The sequence below is a fragment of the Mobula birostris genome, chromosome 8 (assembly GCF_030028105.1).
Source record: "Mobula birostris isolate sMobBir1 chromosome 8, sMobBir1.hap1, whole genome shotgun sequence".
Classification (NCBI taxonomy): Eukaryota; Metazoa; Chordata; class Chondrichthyes; order Myliobatiformes; family Myliobatidae; genus Mobula; species Mobula birostris.
Window position 1 is genome coordinate 101,090,492 of NC_092377.1, and position 21,224 is coordinate 101,111,715.

At 42.4% G+C, this 21,224-nt stretch overlaps 1 protein-coding gene across 1 annotated transcript in view; it reads right to left on the minus strand.

Annotated features, from left to right (window-relative positions):
- The window catches only part of ppm1g (protein phosphatase, Mg2+/Mn2+ dependent, 1G), a 51,268-nt gene extending 42,592 nt beyond the window's left edge, over positions 1–8,676 (minus strand). The window contains exons 1-2 of the mRNA XM_072265808.1: positions 8,034–8,676; positions 133–202 (exon numbers count right to left, since the gene is read on the minus strand). Of these exons, the coding sequence (XP_072121909.1) occupies positions 133–202; positions 8,034–8,144 (181 nt within the window). The 5' untranslated portion in view covers positions 8,145–8,676. The remainder of the gene's footprint in view (positions 1–132; positions 203–8,033) is intronic.
- Between the last annotated feature and the right edge of the window lie 12,548 nt (positions 8,677–21,224).

Sequence of the window (21,224 nt, forward strand, 5' to 3'; positions counted from 1 at the left end):
TGTTTAAGACTAGAAGGACAAGAGAAAGTCATGTGAAGCCCACTTTAAAAGGCCTATCTATGTCTGTCCTACATCACATGCACAAAAGATACAACAGTGCAGCAAAAATATTCTTCGCTCAGAGCCGCTTACCTCCATGTCCATCATAGACTGCAAACATAGCAGTTTCATTATCCAACTCTGGTATACAGTTATGGGCATCCTGAAACAAAAAAATTAGATCACATTTCAATCAAATAATACAAAATTGAGTAACACATTGCCAGATTTTGATTAAAACAATGAAAAAAAAATTATAACCAATGACAGACACACTGATGTACGATTCATCAGCATTTATCACAAGACAACAAACGAAATACAATTCTGACAGCCTTTGGTGTGTGCCAATTATCCTTAAGGAGTAACACAGTGTCTTTAAAAATTATTTACTCGGTCTCCTCTCACCCACACTGCTCCAATAAACCTCAATACAGGTAAAAGGAGTAATTCTCTCATCTTCCAACAAGACTCTTGACTATCTTCCAAACTCATCAGTTTTAAGCAATCAGCCATTATAACCTCCTCTCCCCTTTCCAAGATTGAGTTCTTTCTTCCTCACTTCAGCATGTAATCTTTGGCTCCTTCAACTATAACCTGCCAAACACACAACTTTTGTTATGCACTGGCTTTCAGTACCATTCCTTTCCAGGCCTCTAAATAGTCAAACAACAGGAATTCTGCAGATGCTGGAAATTCAAGCAGCACACATCAAAGTTGCTGGTGAACGCAGCAGGCCAGGCAGCATCTCGATGTGGCCTTCTATATATTGGCCCCGATATGGCCTTCTATATACTGGCGCTCCCGATGTGGCCTTCTATATATTGGCGAGACCCGGCGCAGACTGGGAGACCGCTTTGCTGAACATCTACGCTCTGTCCGCCAGAGAAAGCAGGATCTCCCAGTGGCCACACATTTTAATTCCACATCCCATTCCCATTCTGACATGTCTGTCCACGGCCTCCTCTACTGTAAAGGTGAAGCCACACTCAGGTTGGAGGAACAACACCTTATATTCTGTCTGGGTAGCCTCCAACCTGATGGCATGAACATCGACTTCTCTAACTTCCGCTAATGCCCCACCTCCCCCTCGTACCCCATCTGTTACTTATTTTTATACACACATTCTTTCTCTCACTCTCCTTTTTCTCCCTCTGTCCCTCTCACTATACCCCTTGCCCATCCTCTGGTCCCCCCCCCCCACCGTCTTTCTCCCTGGGCCTCCTGTCCCATGATCCTCTCATATCCCTTTTGTCTATCACCTGTCCAGCTCTTGGCTCCATCCCTCCCCCTCCTGTCTTCTCCTATCATTTTGGATCTCCCCCTCCCCCTCTCAAATCTTTTACTAACTCTTCCTTCAGTTAGTCCTGACGAAGGGTCTCGGCCTGAAATGTCGACTGTACCTCTTCCTAGAGATGCTGCCTGGCCTGCTGCGTTCACCAGCAACTTTGATGTGTGTTGCTCTAAATGGTCATTTGTTCTCTGTCATCTGCATGCCCCAGCTTCTGTAACTGCACCTGGTACAGATGAAAAGTCATCATTTGAAAATATCTTCTGTTTACCTCTCTCCATTAATGCTGCTTCAACAGCTGAGTACTTCCAGCACCTGCAATATTTTGCTTTGGAAAACCAAATCATACCACCCAGTTTTAATCAGGATCCCAGGATGGACAAAGTCCAGAGATATTTTTAAGGAAGAGATTGATAGGTTATTGATTGGACAAGGAGAGAATAAGGTTGAAAACAAAACTGGGATGATTGAGCGGCCTCATGTTGCTCTATCTTATCATCATCGTTTATTGACTTTGACACTTCAAAGTGATTGTGACTTGACAGATCTACACTAAGTTGGACATCAAATGTTTGAGATTTAACATAGAATGAAAGTCTAACAAAACAATTATAAAGGCTCACACTTCAGTGTTGATGCCTCATTATCAAAAGAATGTCAATCCAATGATATTAACACTTGAAAAATAGCAATCATGGAATCACATTATTTTGCTTCAAAACTAAGTCATTATCTGTGGTCTTTTAGAATATACAACTCACCTTTATTTCACCTGTGGAAAACACTATGGGCTAGGTTACTATCAGTAATAATTCAAGTTCTCTTTTTGTTAATCTTACATCCATCCCTCCAACAGCACCAACATAAATCAATACTACAGAGTCATCACAATAACGAAAGCATAAATACCTAGGAGAAAAAACATTTAAAGTAACATCAATTTACAAAGAATTATAGATGCCAGAAATGCCATGTCTGTGGCAGACAAGAAATCAACTGACTCCCAGCTTTCTGATGCAGGGTGTTGAACCAAAATGTTAACAATTCCTCATCCTCACCATCCCATCTGATGCTGCTTGACCTGCTGAGTTCCTCTGGCAGATTAACTGTTGCTCCAGCTTCAAATATTTGATGTGTGGGTCTTCAGAAATACTCTTCCCATCTAAATAAACAAGGTCCATATCCTTCTCTGCCTTGATTAAGTGCCTATCTAAACAGCAATTTTTATCTGACTCCTCTCACCACCAGTTCCAAACTCAGGGCGGGGGAGAGACTTCCTCAGTTCCCCCTTTCAACTCCTTTTCAACTTAAACCTATAACCTCATGTGCTAGATATAGCTAGCATGGAAAAAAGATTCTGCCTATCCACTTTATACCTCTAATAATTTTATACTCACCTATCAAAGCACCCCTTAGCCTCCTTTGCTATCAGTAAAACAAGCCCAGACTATTCAATAGAGGCAACATCTTGGTGAATCTGCTATGTACTCTGTCCAACACAACCACCTTGTTTCTATAGTGCAGCAACTAGAAATGCACACAAGATTTGAGATGTGGTCTAGCCAGTGTTTTGTTAAGTTGTAACAACTTCCAGCTTTTAAATCCTATGCCTGACCTATCAAGTATGCCATCTGCTTTCTTCACCACCATCTAACTATGTTGGCACTTTCAGGGAACTATGGACTTCAACTCAAAGGTCACTATGCTCTTACACCCTCCCAATTACTGCATATGTTATCAGTATTAATTCCATCAGCCAAAAGTCCATCCAACTTTTCACCTGATCCATATTCTGCTGTAGCATTTGACAACCTTTCCCACTATCCACAACACCACCAAATTTTGTTCCATTTGCAAATTTACTTATCGCACCTCCTACTTTCGTTAATATACATCACATACAAGGTTCCCAGCATCAATCATTGTTGTTATTTAAACAACATTGCCAACTGATTAAAAAATAGCAGAGCAATTTGCTTTGGACTTTGACTTTGTACAGGAACATACATGACGGGATTGCTGTTTGTGAGCAGAGTATCCATCCAAAAATAATTATACCATTGATTTATAAAAAAGGGATGCACTACAAAAATGGAATCACAAACTTGGAACATTTAACTTTTAACATGCATATTAAAGGACAAAACAAGTACAATTTATAGAATACACAAAGCTTGGAAGTATGATCAACGTTGGTGGTAGATAAGGACTTTCACAACACAGATAGCCACATCACTAATGAAATACAGAGCGAGAACAGTTTATATTCAATGAATAATGAATAAAGGCAAAAGAGTTTCAACATACATGCATCTATACATGTCTAGAATAGAACAGAACTTTGAAAATGTAGTTAATGAAGCATTGGGATTCCACATTTCGTAAACACAGGAGCGCTACAAAAGCTGGTTAGCCCACAGCCAGGGTAATACATCAGATTCGAGCCACTAATGCTTTAAGAAAAGTGTGAAAGCTCTGGACAGGATGCAGAAAAGAGGTTCTGGAACAACTCTGGAAATTACAAGGATCAAGAATCTAAGGTTATTCCCAGATATGATAGATTTTCTGAAGATATGCAAGTTTGATTTGTTAAGTTGAAATGGGCAAAGAGAGAAACATCAACAAGGTCAAAGGGTAGAGGACACAAACAGGCATTGGCAAAAGAAAGGGGAATGAGGAAAGAAAACTTCATTACCTAACAAGCAGTAATAATCCAGAATACACCATGGATGCAGAATACATTATGACCTTCAAATATTTATCCAACTTTAAAAAAAAACAAACATACTAACTATGCCATGGACATTCCCAAGCTCAGTTACAAGAGGAGGAAGATTGGGCAAGGGGCTAGCAACCCCATGTCTGGCCAAGGAAGGGTCTACCATGGGCTACATATTGAAAGATTGGCCCAGGACAGAGGACTTCAGCAAGCTGCCTATGCTCCAGTAGAGGTGATGGGCTTACAATAACAGAAACAGTATTGCTATAAAAAGAGCAAGATCATTCTTCAATGGCCTCAGTGGGCTGAGCAATTCTACGATTTAGTGAACTTCTCCATCACGTCTATTGGACATTAAAAAAAGGACACAGTGAAAATAGAAACAAATAGTTTGTATTGCTCAGTTCAAAACAATGGGCCAGCGAGTGAAACTTTGTGCTAGAGAATGAATCATCTATTAAAAATATCCAGACTTTTACAACTGATATGAACAGCACTACAAGCCAGATAACACAAAGAATTTTCAGTGCTCAGGTAACATCACCTGCTATGATCACAACTGTGGCTGCAACTGTTGTTTGCAGCAGAACAGCGAAAAACAAATTCGTAAGAGATTTTTTTAAAAAATGAGGTAGTGCATATAAACCATATAGAAATCCGAGTTCAGAGGGGAAGAAGCTGTTCCTAAATTGTTGAGTAGGGGTCTTCCAGCTTTTGTACCTTCTCCCAATTGGGAGGAATGAGCGCAGGGCAAGTCCCAGATGGTGGCCTTCTTGAATCACCTCCTTTTGAGGATGTCCTATGTGGTGGGAGGGTTGCGCCTAGAACAGAGATGGCTTTGTATGCCACCTGAGAGTCAGAGTAATAGAGCACAGAAACAGACCATTAATCCCAAATTGTCCATGATGACCACCACTTCCTACCTACTAGTCCAAGTTACCTGCATTTTAGCCCAGAACCACCCAAGCCCCATTCCTCCATGTACCAATCCAAATTATCCTTAAGTGTTGCAATTGAACCTGTCTCAACCATTCTCTCGTCAGCTCATTCAAGGTACTCACTATTCTCCATGTAAAGCAGTCACCCCCTCAGGTCTCTTAATTCTCTCTCCTCCCACCCCCCCCCCCCCCCCATATCTTGTATCTGTGCCCTTTAGTTTTGGATTCCCCAATGCTACAGAAAAGACTGACTATTCACCTTATTTCTATCCCTCATTATATAAGCTTTGATGACAGCACCTTCATTCTCCTCTGGTCTAAGGAAGATCCAACACAAGACCACAAGACAGGAGTTAGGCCATTTGGCCCATTGAGTCTGTGCCACTATTCAATCATGGCTGAGCCTTTTTTCCCCTCCTCAGCTCCACTCCCCAGCCTTCTTCCTGTAACTTTTAATGCTGTATCCAATCAAGAACCTATCAAGCTCTGCCTTAATTATACCCAAGGACCTGGCCCCCACCACTGCCTGTTGTAATAAATTCCACGAATTCACCACTCTCTGGCTGAAGAAATTTCTCTGCATCTCTATTTTAAATGGACGCCCCTCTTTCATGAGGCTGTGCCCTCTTCTCCTAGACTCCCCCACCATGGGAAACACCCTTTCTACATCTACTCTGTCTAGGCCTTTCAACATTCAAAAGGTTTCTATGAGATTCCACCCCCCCCCCAACCCTTCTAAATTCCAGCGAGTACAGACCCAGAGCTATCAAATGTTCCTCGTATAACTTTCATTCCCGGGATCATCCTTGCAAACCATCTCTGAACCCTCTCCGATGCCAGCATCTTAGATGAAGAGACCAAAACTGTTTACAATACTCAAGGTGAAGCCTCACCAGTGCTTAATAAAGCCTCAGCATCACAACCTTGCTCTTGTATTCTAGAGCTCTTGAAATGAATGCTAACATTGTATTTACCTTCCTCACCACCGACTCTACCTACAAGTTAACCTTCAGGGTGTTCTGCACAAGTCAGAGTCTTCAATGATTTTTGAAAGATCATTTCTAATGCCACCACAATCTCTATCACTACCTCTTTCAGATCCTTAGGGTGCAGTTCATCTGGTCCAGGTGAGTTATGTACCTTTAGGTCACCTTCCCTCTTATAACAGCAACTGCACCCACTTCTCTTCCTTCACACCCTTCAACATCTGGCATACTGCTCATGTCCTCCTCAGTGAAGACTGATGCAAAATATTCATTTAGTTCATCTGCCATCTCCTTGTCCGTTGTAATTATTTCTCCGGCCTCATTTTCTAGTGGTCCTATATCCACTCTCATCTCTCTTATTTATTTTTACATACTTGGAAAAAGCTTTTGACTAATCACTTTGATATTGTCCAAACCTCTCCCTGGATGAAAGAGCAACCTTTCCCTGTAACTCCAGGTACCATTCTCATAAATCTCTTCACGTTCTTGCAATGCTGTACACTGGAGGCTCCATACTAGGCTGTGGTGCAACCAGTCCAAGTACCCTTCACCATGCATCTATAGAAATTTGCAAGAGAATTTGGTGATATTTCAAATCTCCACAGACTCTTGACTGCAGGCATATCTTCTTTGTTATTGCAACAAATGTGTTCTGCTCAGGGTAGATCCTTTCGGTGCTGTTACCACCCAGGAACTTGTAGCTGCGCGTCCTTTCCACCACTGACTCCCCCCTCAATGAGGACTGGTGTGCATTCTCCTTACTTTGCCTTCTGCAAGCCTACAGCGAGCTCCTTTCTCTGAGTGACATTGAGTGCAAGGTTGTTATTGCAATTGCACTTAACCAGACGACACATCTAACTTCTGTACGCCTCCTCATCACCACCTGATTCAAGGAAGCAGCAAGTGCAGGTGCCTCGACGACAGAAAATTTCCCCAAGGAATCAAAATGAAGCAGATAAGGAGGTGCCCATTTTCCTGAAGAAGTGTTTAATGTTGAAAAGGAGGGAATAATTTTGGAAGAGGACATTTATATTTATTTAGAGATGAGAAACTTCCTAGAGCTTTGAGGGCAATGCTAAAGGTGACAGAAGCTATCAGGGCCTTAAAGGGAAATGAAGCCAAGGTGATTAAATAGAATTGACATACACATCAGCATTAAGCTCAACGACCAACAGAACAGGCATGAGGGTCTTGACTGACAATCTCCATGGTCTCATTATCTTCAGAAACACAATCTCAATTACTTGGGCCTATCTAAGAGTCTTTTAAATGTCCCTAATGCATCTGGCTCTACCACCACCCCTAAAAGTGCATTCCATAACCTGTATGCATTAATTCAAAATGTTCACTTCTTCTGTGTTTTAAATCAGCTAAATTTTGTACTATGCCTGCTATCACCATACCCCTTCTGCAGGGATTCTGAAGCCAAGGCTGTCAGAAGTTTAATTAAACTGCCACTGGTAATCTGCTGGTAATACCAAAGACAAAATGAATTCTAATACAATTAAATGTACCAATAACATGCAGTGAAGTCATAATCCTTAAGAAAAACAATAGTTACCGAATCTGGGTGAGGTGTTCGTTTGCAAAAGCCGACATTTGCTTAAAAACTACAAGCATGAAAAAACACATCAGGCTTAACAACATTTACAAGTGTAAAAATTACAAAGAGCCATGCATTTGCACTTAGTACACCTGGATAACCGAATAGACCTCCAATGTTGGCGCGCTGTTTTCTTTTCAAACCACGAGGTGGAAAATGCGATCTTCCCGAGATTACTCTAATTCGTTGAACTAACACTGAAAGTTTTCTCTTTTAGTTTCCCATTTTCAAATTAGACCGATCTCAAAAACGGTATTTTATCGCTTTGTTCACACTATCGTTCATTGTTACGGGAGTGGAATGAACAAGTGATTTTGATTGTTCCCATCTGTCAACCGGCACCATTAAACAGGGAGCGATTGGATACAAGATGGTCAGGGCTAGGCAAAGCCCAAATGCAAGGCCCCTTGTAGATAACGTGTGCATTTGTGCATTTATTCACACAGTCGCCACTCACCTCCATGGAAACCCTCCAGCCTTGCATGGCCGAGACGCCGAAGCCGAATTTGTCGGTGGATCGCTCGCAGGAGCTCTTCACCGTGTTAGGTTGAGAGAGATAAGCGCCCATGCTTCCTGTGCCCGCCGGCGTCCTCGTACACCTCCTGTCGCCGCAGACGAGCTCGTTCAGACCGCTTCCCCCCTCCACCCCCCGGCACAGAGAGAGGAGGAAGCGCTCGACCCAGCGGCTTGATTGACAGGCGCGCCGGGACCAGCACGCACGCGGGGGGAGGGGAGCCGGTTACCCAGGCAACCGGCAGGCCCGCCGCCCGCGGCCGCAGCCCGACCGCTACCACTCGCTCCCCCGCCTCATTCAACCGGTCGGGGAGAAGGCGAAAGGGAAGGGGAAGAGTGAAGTAGTCTCACCGGAATCTCCCGAACAAAGACACGGGGCGGGTCGATCTCGCCGGGCCCCGATGCTCCCGCACCCTGAAGGCAAGGGATCGCTCGCACTAACAGCCGCACATACACCCCACCCCCTCTTTCACTCTTACAGTTGTTGTCGTCGTGTTTCGAGAGCTTAAAAAGGGAATAATTTTTATAGCCGTTTTCAGAAAATAAATAAACCGCAGGGTGTCAGAGGCGTTTTTATATAAAAAAAAGCGGTCACGTGAGCGCTTTCGGGACGGCAACAAGATTCGTGCGTCACATCCGGGGATCGCTGCCGTTCCCTACCCCCGATTCCGGAAGTGAGTTTTTACAAAGCGCGGGATTGCGGGAATCCCGAAGCTGGTGGAGTTCTGCTACAAAGTAAATCTGCATCAAGCAGTTTAAAAATATGTATATATTTTTGCATCGATTACAAATGGCAGTAAATAGGAACAGTGAAAATTTGCGAAGATTAAAAATACACTTCAATTGATTTATCAGGAAGAGTTGCTCCACAGGAAGAAAAGTTTGGAGAATTTGCTCATAATGTCGTTCGAGAAACTAAACTAAAGTAATAGAGAACATTAAAAGCAGTTTGATGTCTGATAGATGGATGGAAAGTCATTTATTTATCTAAAGATCCAGCACGGAACGGGCCCAACGAGCCACGCCGCCCAAGAACCCACCTGCTGAATCCTAGACTAATCACTGGACGAAATAACCAGTTCATTTTTACAATGTGGGAGAAAATCCACACGGTCACGGAAAGGACATACAGACGGTACAGAAGATAAACTCTGACTCTCCAGGATGTAATTAGTGTAGTGCTAACCACTACGCTTCCATATATAATTATACATTCTGTGTGTGTATACAGTGCCTATGAAAAGTATTCATTCCTCTTGGAAGTTTTCATATTTGATTGTTTTACAACATTGAATCACAGTGGATTTAATTAACAGAAAAAGATTTTAGTATAAAAGTGAAAGCAGATCTCTACAAAGTGATCTAAATTCATTACAAATATAAATAAAAAATAATTGATTGCATAACTATTCACCCCCTACAAGTCAATATTTAGCAGAGTCACCTTTGGCAGCAATTACAGTCTGTGTGGATAGGTCTCTATCAGCTTTGCACATCTGGGCACTGCAACTTTTCTCCATTCTTTACAAAAGTGCTTAAACTCTCAAATTGCATGGGGATATCGATGCAGTTATAAAGAAGGCAAGACAGCAGCTATATTTTAGTAGGAGTTTGAAGAGATTTGGTAAGTCAACAAATACACTCAAGAACTTCTATAGATGTACCATAGAAAGCATTCTGACAGGCTGCATCACTGTCTGGTATGGTGGGGTGGGGGCTACTGCACAGGACCAAAAGAAGCTGCAGAGGGTTGTAAATCTAGTCAACTCCTTCTATAAAGTACCCAGGACATCTTCAAGGAGCTATGTCTTAGAAAGGCACTATCCATTATTAAGGACACCCAGCACCCAGGACAGGCCCTTTTCTCACTGTTACCATCAGGTAGGAGGTACAGAAGCCTGAAGGCACACAGTTAGCAATTCTTCCCCTCTGCCATCCGATTCCTAAATGGACATTAAATCCTTGGACACTACCTCACTTTTTTAATATACAGTATTTCTGTTTTTTGCATGATTTCTAATCTATTCAATATACATATACTGTATGAAGTATACGGAATAAGATTTACTTATGTATTTACCTTGAGGTGCATGACAAGATAGGCCGAAGCCAGCATAGTTTCATGAAGGGAAGATCCTGCCTCACCAACCTATTGGAATTTTTTGAGGTAATCTCGTATAAGATTGACAAGGGAGAGGCTGTGGATGTTGTGTATTTGGATTTTCAAAAGGCCTTCGATAAGGTGCCGCATATGAGGCTGCTTAATAAGATGAGAGCCCATGGAATTACAGGAAAGATATTGGAATGGGTGGAGCATTAGCTGATAGGCTGAAAGCAAAGGGCGGGAATAAAGGGATCCTATTCTGATTGGTTGCCGGTTACCAGTGGTGTTCCGCAGGGGTCGGTGTTGGGGCCGCTTCTTTTTACGGTGTATATCGATGATTTGGATTATGGATTAAATGGTTTTGTGGCTAAGTTTGCGGATGACACCAAGATAGGTGGAGGAGCAAGAAGTGTTGAAGAAACGGAAAGGTTGCAGAGAGACTTGGTCAGTTTAGGAGAGTAGGCAAAGAAATGGCAGATGAGATACAATGTTGAGAAATGTACAGTTGTACATTTTAGAGGAAGAAATAATCGGGTGGATTATTATTTAGATGGGGAGAAAATTCAAAAATTGGAAGTGCAAAGGGACTTGGGGGTCCTCATGCAGGATACCCTAAAGGTTAACCACCAGGTTGGATCGGCAGTAAGGAAAGCGAATGCTATGTTGGCATTCATTTCAAGAGGAATAGTGTATAAGAGTAAGGAGGTGTTGATGAGGCTCTATGGGGCACTGGTGAGACCTCATTTGGAATGCTGTGTGCAGTTTTGGGCCCCGTATCTTAGAAGGGGTGTACTGATGTTGGAGAGAGTTCAGAGAAGGTTTACAAGGATGATTCCTGGAATGCAGGGGCTAACATATGAGGAGCGTTTGTTGGCTGTTGGACTCTATTCATTAGAGTATAGAAGAATGAGAGGGGATCTCATAGAAACATTTCGAATGTTGAAAGGGCTGGACAGAGTAAATGTGGAAAGGCTGTTTCCCTTGGTGGGTGAGTCCAGGACAAGAGGCCATAGTCTTAGAATTAGAGGGTACCCAGTTAATACAGAGATGAGGAGAGATTTTTTTAGCCAGAGGGTCGTGGATCTATGGAATTCGTTGCCACATACAGCTGTGGAGGCCCAGTCATTGAGGGTGTTTAAGGAGGAGATTGATAGGTATCTAATTAGTCAGGGTATCAAGGGATATGGGGAAAAAGCCGGAAATTGGAACTAGATGGGAGAATAGTTTAGCTCATGGTGGAGTGGCGGAGCAGACTCGATGGCCCGAATGGCCTACTTCTGCTCCTTTGTCTTGTGATCTTGTGATTGATCATTATTATTTTTCCTTCTATGTTATGTATTGCATTGAATTGCTAAGTTAACAAATTTCACATCACAAGCCAGTGATAATGAACCTGATTCTGATCGTGAGGGAACAGCCCTTTTCAAGCCTGGCCACCAATTCTCATTTGGATTGGGGTCTGGACTCTGACTTGGCCAGTCCAGGACATTAATTTTGTTGTTTTTAAGCCACCCTGTGTAACTTGGGCTTTATGCTTGTGGTCATTGTCTTGCTGGAAAACAAATCTTCTCCCAAATCGCAGTTCTCTTGCGGGCTGCATCGGGTTTTCCTCCAGGATTTCCGTGCATTTTGCTGCATTCATTTTACCTTCTACCTTCAGAAGCTTTCCAGGGCCTGCTGCAGTGAAGCATCCCTACAGCATGATGCAGTCACCACCATGCTCAACAGTAGGGATGGTGTTTTTGATGATGTGTGATGTTTAGCTTACGTCAAACATAGCATTTAGTCTGATGGCCAAAAAGCTCAATTTTGGTTTCATCAGTCCATAGAACCTTCTTCCAGATAACTATAGAGTCTCTCACATGCCTTCCAGCAAACTCTAGCCAGAATATCATGATTTCTTTCAACAGTGGCTTTCTCTTTGCCACTCTCCCATAAAGCTGCAACTGGTGAAGCATCCAGGCAACAGTTGTTGTATGCGCAGTCTCTTCCATCTCAGTCACAGAAGCTTGTGTAATTTCTCCAGAGTTGTCATAGATCTCCTGGTAGCCTCCCTCACTCGTCCCCTTCTTGCACAGTCACTCAGTTTTTGAGGATGGCCTGCTCTAGGCAGATTTACAGCTGTGTCATCTTCTTTCCATTTCCTGATAATTGACTTAACTGTACTCCAAGGGATATTCAGTAACTTGGAAATTTTCTTGTATCCATCTCGTGACTTGTGCTTTTCAATAACCTTTTTGTGGAGTTGCTTGGAGTGTTCTTTTATCTTCACGGTGCAGTTTTTGCCAGGATACTGACTCACCAGCAGTTGGACCTTCTACTTCTTCTCCGTCTTGTTTTACAGCGGTTGGCACCCAGCTTAATGGTGCATTACCGCCACCTTCTGCTCCGGAGTGTGCAATAGACTTGCATTCTATATCCCTTCACTCAATATCTCTCTCTCTCTCTCTCTCTCTCTCTCTCTCTCTCACACACACACACACACACACACACACATCCGGTACCTAATCAATTAGCTCGTTTATTTTGGCTTTTTTCTTAAAGATGTGCTGGGTGCATTTCGGCCACCGCTGCATGCTTTGCAGCAATGTATCGGTCTGCGGCCCGGAGGTTGGGGACCACTGCCCTCACCTACACTTTATCCTCCCATTGTTGACCATCCTAGTACCCTATTCCTGTTTATCTGTCATATCCTATAAAAAACCCGTATACCCCTTAAGAAAGCTAAAAATACCCTGACCTGTTCTCTCTCACCCATGCCCAGCAACCCTTTTAATGTGAATTCCTGCACCCCCAATTCCCTTAGATTAATTCTCATCATCTCTCTCTGTAACCCATACTTCCTGCAACTCAGAACTACATGTTCTACTGACTCCTCTTCCTGAAATTCCTCACACAATCCTGTCTGGTGTTTCCCTATCATTTTCAATGTTTTGTTTAACGTACAGTGTCCCAGCCTTAACCTAGTCCCCACAGTCTCCTCTCTTCTATATCCACTACCTACCCTGGTACCTGAAACACTTTTTTGTATTTGATATAAGTGCCTCCCTTTCCCCTCCCTGTCCCATCTTTCTTGCCACATTCGATTGATTTTTTCCCAGATTACACATTTAACCTCTGCTTTACTGATACTAATGTGCATCTCTGGGTTTCCCTCCCTCCCCCTTTTCTTTCTCCCTAGGCCTCCTGTCCCATGATCCTCTCATATCCCTTTTGCCAATCACCTGTCCAGCTGTTGGCTTCATCCCTCCCCCTCCTGTCTTCTCCTATCATTTCGGATCTCCCCCTCCCACTTTCAAATCTCTTACTGGCTCTTCTTTCAGTTAGTCCTGACAAAGGGTCTCGGCCCGAAACTTCGACTGTACCTCTTCCTAGAGATGCTGCCTGGCCTGCTGCGTTCACCAGCAACTTTTATGTGTGTTGCTTGAAATCCCAGCATCTGCAGATTTCCTCGTGTGTGCATTTCTATACTTTCTTTCTTTAACGCCCTCTTTGCCAACTCATCCACCCTCTCATTCCCCTTCACCCCTACATGTGCTGGAACCCATAGAAATTTTACCTGTCCTCCCTGATTTGCAATTCTTGTGACTGACTGAAGGACTTCATAAGGTACATCTTGCTGACTGTTTGAGTGAAAAGACCTTAAGCTTGCTAGAACTGAGGATGAATCTGAACATATCAATGCTTTGGCTTGTCTGGCTTTCTGCACCCATTACAACGCAACCAACACTGCTAGCTTCTCCACTGTATACATCCCTAACTTATTAGATGTTCTTCTGCTGATTCCAATTTCTTTTGCTGGTATTACCACCCCAAACCCTGTCACTCCTGTTTCAGGTTCCTTCGCACCATCCGTATAAATCTGAGTATAATCACTATATTTTTCCATCACATGACAGTTAAATGTACTTACCAAATCAGTTTTATATTTTCCTTTCCTTTTTACCTCTGACAAATGCCAGTCTATGTCAGGCCATACAAGCTTCCATGGAGCTACAACCGGATAAATTACTGAAGGACTTATCCTTAGATCAAACACTCTACGTTCTTTAGCAATATCATTCCCTACACGACTAAAGTTATCCTTCTGAAACCTCCCATTTTCCCAGCACTCCTGCAACACTCCTTTTGCAGGGTGAGAATCAATGTGCCCCTGCAAATTAGCCCAGTAGTTTGCCATCAATTACATCCTTCTTAGTTACAAAGGCATTACTCCCATTTCTACCTGTAGGGCTGACACTGGTTATTTTTTAAAAGCCCCACTGCACACTATCAAAACCTGAGCCTGAATCACATCCAGTTTCCTTATAAGAGACCTAGCTGCTGATCCATATTCTATATTTCCATAGTCCAACATAGATCTTACTAAAGCCACGTACATTCTCTTCAAAGCTGAACAACTTGCTCCCTATTCCCTACCAGTCAGACATCGAATCACGTTTATTACTTTTTTACATTTCTCCTCAACTTTCCTGATATGGTCTGTCCATGTTAATTGTGAGTCAAATATAACTCCCAGAAACTTAAATGATCCAACCCTTTCTAATTCAATCCCTTACATCCTTAACTTCTTCCCAACCTCAGTTCTTTTCCTGGTGAAAAATACATTTTGAGTTTTTTCTACTGAAAATCTACATCCCCAATCATAACCCCACCCCACCAGTTCATCAATTGCTTCTTGTAGTTCCCTGATTATATGCTCCATGTTCCTGCCTCTTTTCCACAAGGCCCCATCATCCGCAAACAGTGACCTACCTATATCCACTGGTACCTTTGTGAAGACATCATTGATCATAATGAAGAAAAGTAACGGGCTAATCACACTACCTTGAGGTGTGCCATTTCCCACTATGTACTGTTTTGATAATTCTGATCCAATCTGAACTTGAATTTTTCTATCAAACAGAAAATCTTTAATCCAATTAAAAACTCTCCCACCAACCCCCATCTTGTGCAGTTTAATTAACAATCCTTCTTTCCACATCATATCATAGCCTTTTTCTATTTTCAAAAACACTGCAACTACTGACTGTTTATTTGCCTGGGCCTTTTTTATTTCAGTCTCTAACCTCATCACTGAGTCCATGGAATTCCTTCCCTTCCTAAAACCACTCTGATAACTTGCCAGCATTCCCCTCTTCTCAAGCTCATACGATAACCTTTCTGTTATCATCCTTTCCATTATCTTACATATATTTGATGTTAGTGCTATTGGTCTGTAGCTAGTGAGTTTTGATGGATCCTTGCCGGGTTTCCTTATTGGAATTACTACTGCTTCTTTCCATGCACTTGGTAATCTGCCCTCCTCCCACACTCTGTTATAAAAATGCAGCAACTTCAAGAGCGCTCCTTCTTCTAGATTTTTTAGCATCACAGAGCATATCAGATCTTTCCCTGGGGAACATACACAAAATGCTGGTGGAATGCAGCAGGCCAGGCAGCATCTATGGGAAGAGGTACAGTTGACGTTTCAGGCCGAGACCCATTGTCAGGACTAACTGAAAGAAGAGATAGTTAGAGGGTTACTTAGTTCCACCAGCATTTTGTGTGTGTTGCACGAATTTCCAGCATCTGCAGATTTCCTCGTGTTTGCGCTTTCCCTGGAGAGGTTGGTCTCAATCTCTTTATTGCTCTCACTATTTCTGCCAACATAAATGGGTCATCAATTATATCATCTGTTTCTTCCCTCCTGTTTAACACACCTGGGTGTTGACTCATTGTTCTTTCCCTTCTCTTTCTCCCTTCTTCAGACAAATTTTCTGAACTGTGTATCTGTACAAACGACTTGGCCATAATGTCAGCCTTATCCCTACTGGAAACTGCAGTTTCCTCCTCAGATATCATTACTGGATATTCCCATTCCCTTCTATCTCCTCCCATCCTCTTAATCATTCCCCATATCTCTCCCACAGGTGTTGTTCTTCCTATTTTGTTGCAAAAACTCCTCCAACTTGCCCTTTTAGCTTGACGTATAGTTCTCACCACTGCCTGTGCCTTCTTATATTGAATCAAATACTGCATATTATGGGTTCTTTTAACTAATCTGAATGCTCTATTTCTGTTTTTTACAGCCTGACAACATTCCTCTGTCCACCATGGTACCAGTTTTCTATTCATCCTATTTTTACTCCTGAGTATAGATCCTTCTGCTGCCATAATAATTGCTGAAGTCACCTGATATTCATGTATATTTCCAGAACTGTCAACCTTTGTCAATGTTTCTTCACTCAACTTCTGGAACTTACCCCAGTCTGCTTTTCCAAACACCCACTGTGGGATTCCACCACCTGGTCTTACTTCAACTCTTTCACCCACTGAACATAAAACTGGGTAGTGATCACTGCTGAAGCAGTCCAAACTCCCCAGTTACTAACTCCAGCCAAGTTATTAGACACTAACGTAATATTTAATACTGACTCAGTTCCTGTTATTATGTTTATTCTTGTTCCTCCACCATCATTCATACACACCAAATCCCTTTCTTCCACCAAATCTTCAGTTACCTTTCCATTTGAATCTGTAATCGGATCCCCCCATATTGTGCTGTGAGCATTGAAATCTGCACACCACACTACTTTATGTCTATTTTGTCCTTGTATCCTTAATAGGCTGTCCAAATCTAACCTTTTACATGGATTGTAGTAGCTAATTATAAATCTCCCTCCCCTCTCTCCCACATTCCACCATGATGTATTCCTGATCATCTCCTTTTTCCAGTACCCTATATGGTATACCTTGGTTGACTAACATAGCACAACCCCCTCCTCCCCCTAGATTTCTATTTTTCCTTTTCATTGTATACCCATATACCACAAAGTCTAAAGTTGGTTTCAACCAAGTTTCCTGAATACACACTACATCCGGTTTTACAACCATTTCTTTAATAATGTGCTTGAATTCCTGGCTATTGGCCTGTAAGCTCCTTGCATTCCATTGCAAAAGAATCACCATAATTAATATTAACCAACCCATGACACTTCCTGGCTTGACTGATTAGTGAGGTTCTCCCTCACTTCCTCCCATGTCAGTCCTGCTAACCCTAAATGGTTTACTGCTGCTTTGACCACCAGCTGAATTTTGTCACTTTTTGACCTTACCCCAGCCGTACTATTAATCACTCCTGCAATCAATGTTACTAGAGCCTTTTTGTATACATAAATCCTGTCATTTGTTCTTTGTTGCATCTCTCGCATCCCTATTGCTCCCTGTTCATTAGGAGCATTATTCTATTCTCTTGACTTTCTTACAGCTTCTGCATAAGTGATCTTTCTTTTCACTCTTATTTCTTGAATTTTATTCTCCTGTCTCGTAACCTCACACCCACTATATGCCACATTATGAGCTCCTCCACAATTGCAGCATTTTGGTTGAACTCCTGTTCCGCACTTTCCATATTCATGATCACCCCCACATCTAGCACCTCTCCTCTGCCTTTTACAGTTTTTAGCTATGTGTCCAAAACTTTGACAATTATAGCACCTCAGTGGCTTTGGCACATACACCCTTACTGGGTAACGCATGAAACCCAGGAACACCTTCCTCGGCACTCTTTCTTCAAATTCAATCAATACTGTTTCGCTTTTCTTTTTCATTCCCTCCTTTGTTGTTTTCAGTCTTTGAACATTCCTTACTTTTCCTCCTTTGATATTCCTCTTTAACTCCTCCATACCTATACTCATTGGTACCCCCGTGATCACTCCTTTACATCCACCGCCGTTTCATGCTCCCACCCTCACTGTGTATTCCACCTTGTATTTCACTATCTCTTTTAGCTTGAGCGCTTTCTCAAGTTGTTCCTCATTCGCACATCTTACCAATAGGTTGCCATCACTAAGGGCTTCTGCAGATACTATTTCCCCTATCTTATTTGCCAGAGTTGTTGTTAGCACAAACGGGTTAATTTTCTTCATGTTTCCTTGAGCCTTCTCCTAATTATGACAACAGCCCTCCGGTGAAAAATGATATTGTATCGGTTAAATAGAGGCCGTGAACAATTCTGATTTGATGGAGAATGGACGTGAAAGCACAGAGGAACATCTGGAGAAATTTCTGAAACGCTTGATCGCTGCTGTCGTTACTGCGTGGTCGGGAATCTTTCGGAGGGTAGGCCTCAAAATCCCCGGCTTTGCCTGCTGTTGGCGACCGAGGTTGAGGTCAAATTGTTCGGACAGAGATGGCGCTCAGTACTCGGTGTCGGAGAGCTGATCAGAGCTCGAAGTTTTCGGATGACTCAGAGTTGGACTGTGGTCGGCATGGCAGGGAGAGTTCTTCCTTCTCCCGTCTGCATGAGATGTGGGACATTTGAGAGACTTTGAACTTTTACTGTGCTCATGGACTTCTTCATCAAGTTATGGTATTGTTGCACTGTTGTAACTGTATGTTATAACTATGTGGTTTTGTCAGTTTTTTTCAGTCTTGGTCTGTCCTGTGTTTTGTGATATCACACTGGAGGAAATATTGTATCATTTCTTAATGCATGCATTACTAAATGACAATAAAAGAGGACTACATGTCTTCATAATCTAATCTAATCTAACCTTCTCTCTGAACTTGTTCATCTTACTCACTTTCAGAGCTCTCTCCACTGTCATTTCTTATTCTTTTATTCCCTTTGTCTCGGTTTTCATTCATCCGTCCCCTCACTATCTCCTCATTCCCTTTATTTCTCCCTTCACAATAATCCATTTCTCCCCAGCTGCCTACCTCTGATCCTGAATACCTATCCCACTCCTTCTCCACTCTCTTTCCCTCAACCCCCCCCTCGCCTGGTCCACCATTACCGGAACCACACAACCCCCTCCCAGCAATTCCCTCTCTTTCCCCACTCTCTTTCCCTCAACAAGTTCTGCAACCACATTCACGCATGCATCCACTGGACTCCCCAGCTGGACCTTCTAGATACAGGTGTATTTTCACTACAATCAATTGAAATACCTCAACTGTACACAGGTGATCTCCATTTAACTAATTATGTGACTTCTAAAACGAATTGGCTGCACCAGTGATGATTTGTTGTGTCATATTAAAGGTGAATACTTATGCAATTGATTATTTTGTGTTTTATATTTTTAATTAATTTAAATCATTTTGTAGAGATCTGTAGTTTTCACTTTGACACGAAAGAGACTTTTTGTGTTGCAGTATCAAAAAAGCCAAAATAAATCCACTGTGATTCAATGTTGTAAAACAATAAAACATGAAAACTTCCAAGTAGGGGGAGTACTTTTTATCGGCACTGTTTATTTCACAGTGAAAGGTTTCGTTTTGCATGTCTTACATACAGATGCAAAGACCTGGAGAAGATATTCGGTATGAAGATGAAAGTGATGTTGTTTTAGTGTGACGGTTAAACTAAAAAGAATGGAATTTGACTAACATAGTGGTGACTGCCCAGAAGATGGCAATGGCAAACCACTTCTGTAGAAAAGATTTGCCAAGAACAGTCGTGGTCATTGAAAAGACTGATCACCCACGTCATGCGACAGAGCACATAATGATGATGATGCATGGTTACAGCTGCTTAGTTCCATTAGAGGTTTGTTATAATTTTAGTTGCACATCCAAAATTAAGGAGGAAATGTTGGAAATGCTTAGCAGGTCAAGTGGCATTCGTAGAGAGACATACAATTAATGTTGCAGTCATATTGATGAAGGTAGAGCAGTGGATGTGGTGATAATATGGATTTTAATAAGGCATTTGATAAGATTCCCATGGTAGACTCATTCAGAAAGATGGAAGACATGGGATCCATGGAAACTCGGTTACGTAGATTCAGGATTGTCTTGCCCACAGAAGGCAGAGCGTGCCTGTAGATGGAGCGTGTCCTGCCTGGAAGTCGGTGACTAGAGTTGTCCTGCAGAGATCTGTTCTAGGTCGCCCGCTTTTTGTGATTTTTATAAATGAGTTGGATGAAGAAATGGAAGAGTAGGTTAGTATGTTTTGAGATGACATGAACAATGGTGGAATTGTGGATAGTGTGTTATAGTGGGTCATTGACGGGAAGAGAAGGTGAAGTTCAACTTGGAAAACTAAAGTTTCACTTTGGAAGTTCAAGCATGAAGGCAGAATACAGAGTTTATAGCAGGATTCTTATCAAATTGAATTGACTTTATTTCTTACATCCTTCACATGCATGAGGAGTAAAAATCTGTGCGTTACGTCTCCGTCTAAATGTGCAATGTGCAAGCAAAGTAGTTTATAAAAATAGAACAGTCAATGTAACATAGAAATACACTCGAATCAGCGTGAGTTAATCAGTCTGATGGCCTGGTGGAAGAAGCTGTCCCGGAGCCCGTTGGTCCTGGCTTTTATGCTGCGGTACCGTTTCCTGGATGGTAGCAGCTGGAATAGATTGTGGTTGGGGTAACTCAAGTCCCCAATGATCTTACAGGCCCTTTTTACACAACGGTCTTTGTAAATGTCCTGAATCATGGGAAGTTCACAACTACAGATGCACTGGGCTGTCCGCACCACTCTCTGCAGAGTCCTGCGATTGAGGGAAGTACAGTTCCCATTACCAGGCAGTGATGCAGCCAGTCAGGATGCTCTCAATTGTGCTCCTGTAGAAAGTTCTTTGGATTTGAGAATCTATACCAAACTTTCTCAATCACCTGAGGTGAAAGAGTTGTGCCTTTTTCACCACACAGCTGGTGTGTACAGACCACATGAGATCCTGAGTGATGTGGATGCCGAGGAACTTAAAGCTGTTTACCCTCTCAACCCCAGATCCATTGATGTCAGTATGGGTTAGCAAACACCCCACCCTGCAAAAACTCATTTCAGGGAGGTAGCACCATCAATTTGCAGGAGACTTCCGGGAGAGGTGGGATGTCTGCAATAGAGTAGCTCCTTAGCAGCTGGACAGCTAGTTTAAATAACATTAGCTATGCTAATGAACGAATGACACCTGTTAAACTTACCTTAAAATGTCTTTTACAGTCCTAACCCACCATGGGCAATAGAAAAGTCACTGTTGCAAACAGTGCCGTGAGCAACACTGTCATTATTTTGACCCCTATTAGGCAGGGGTG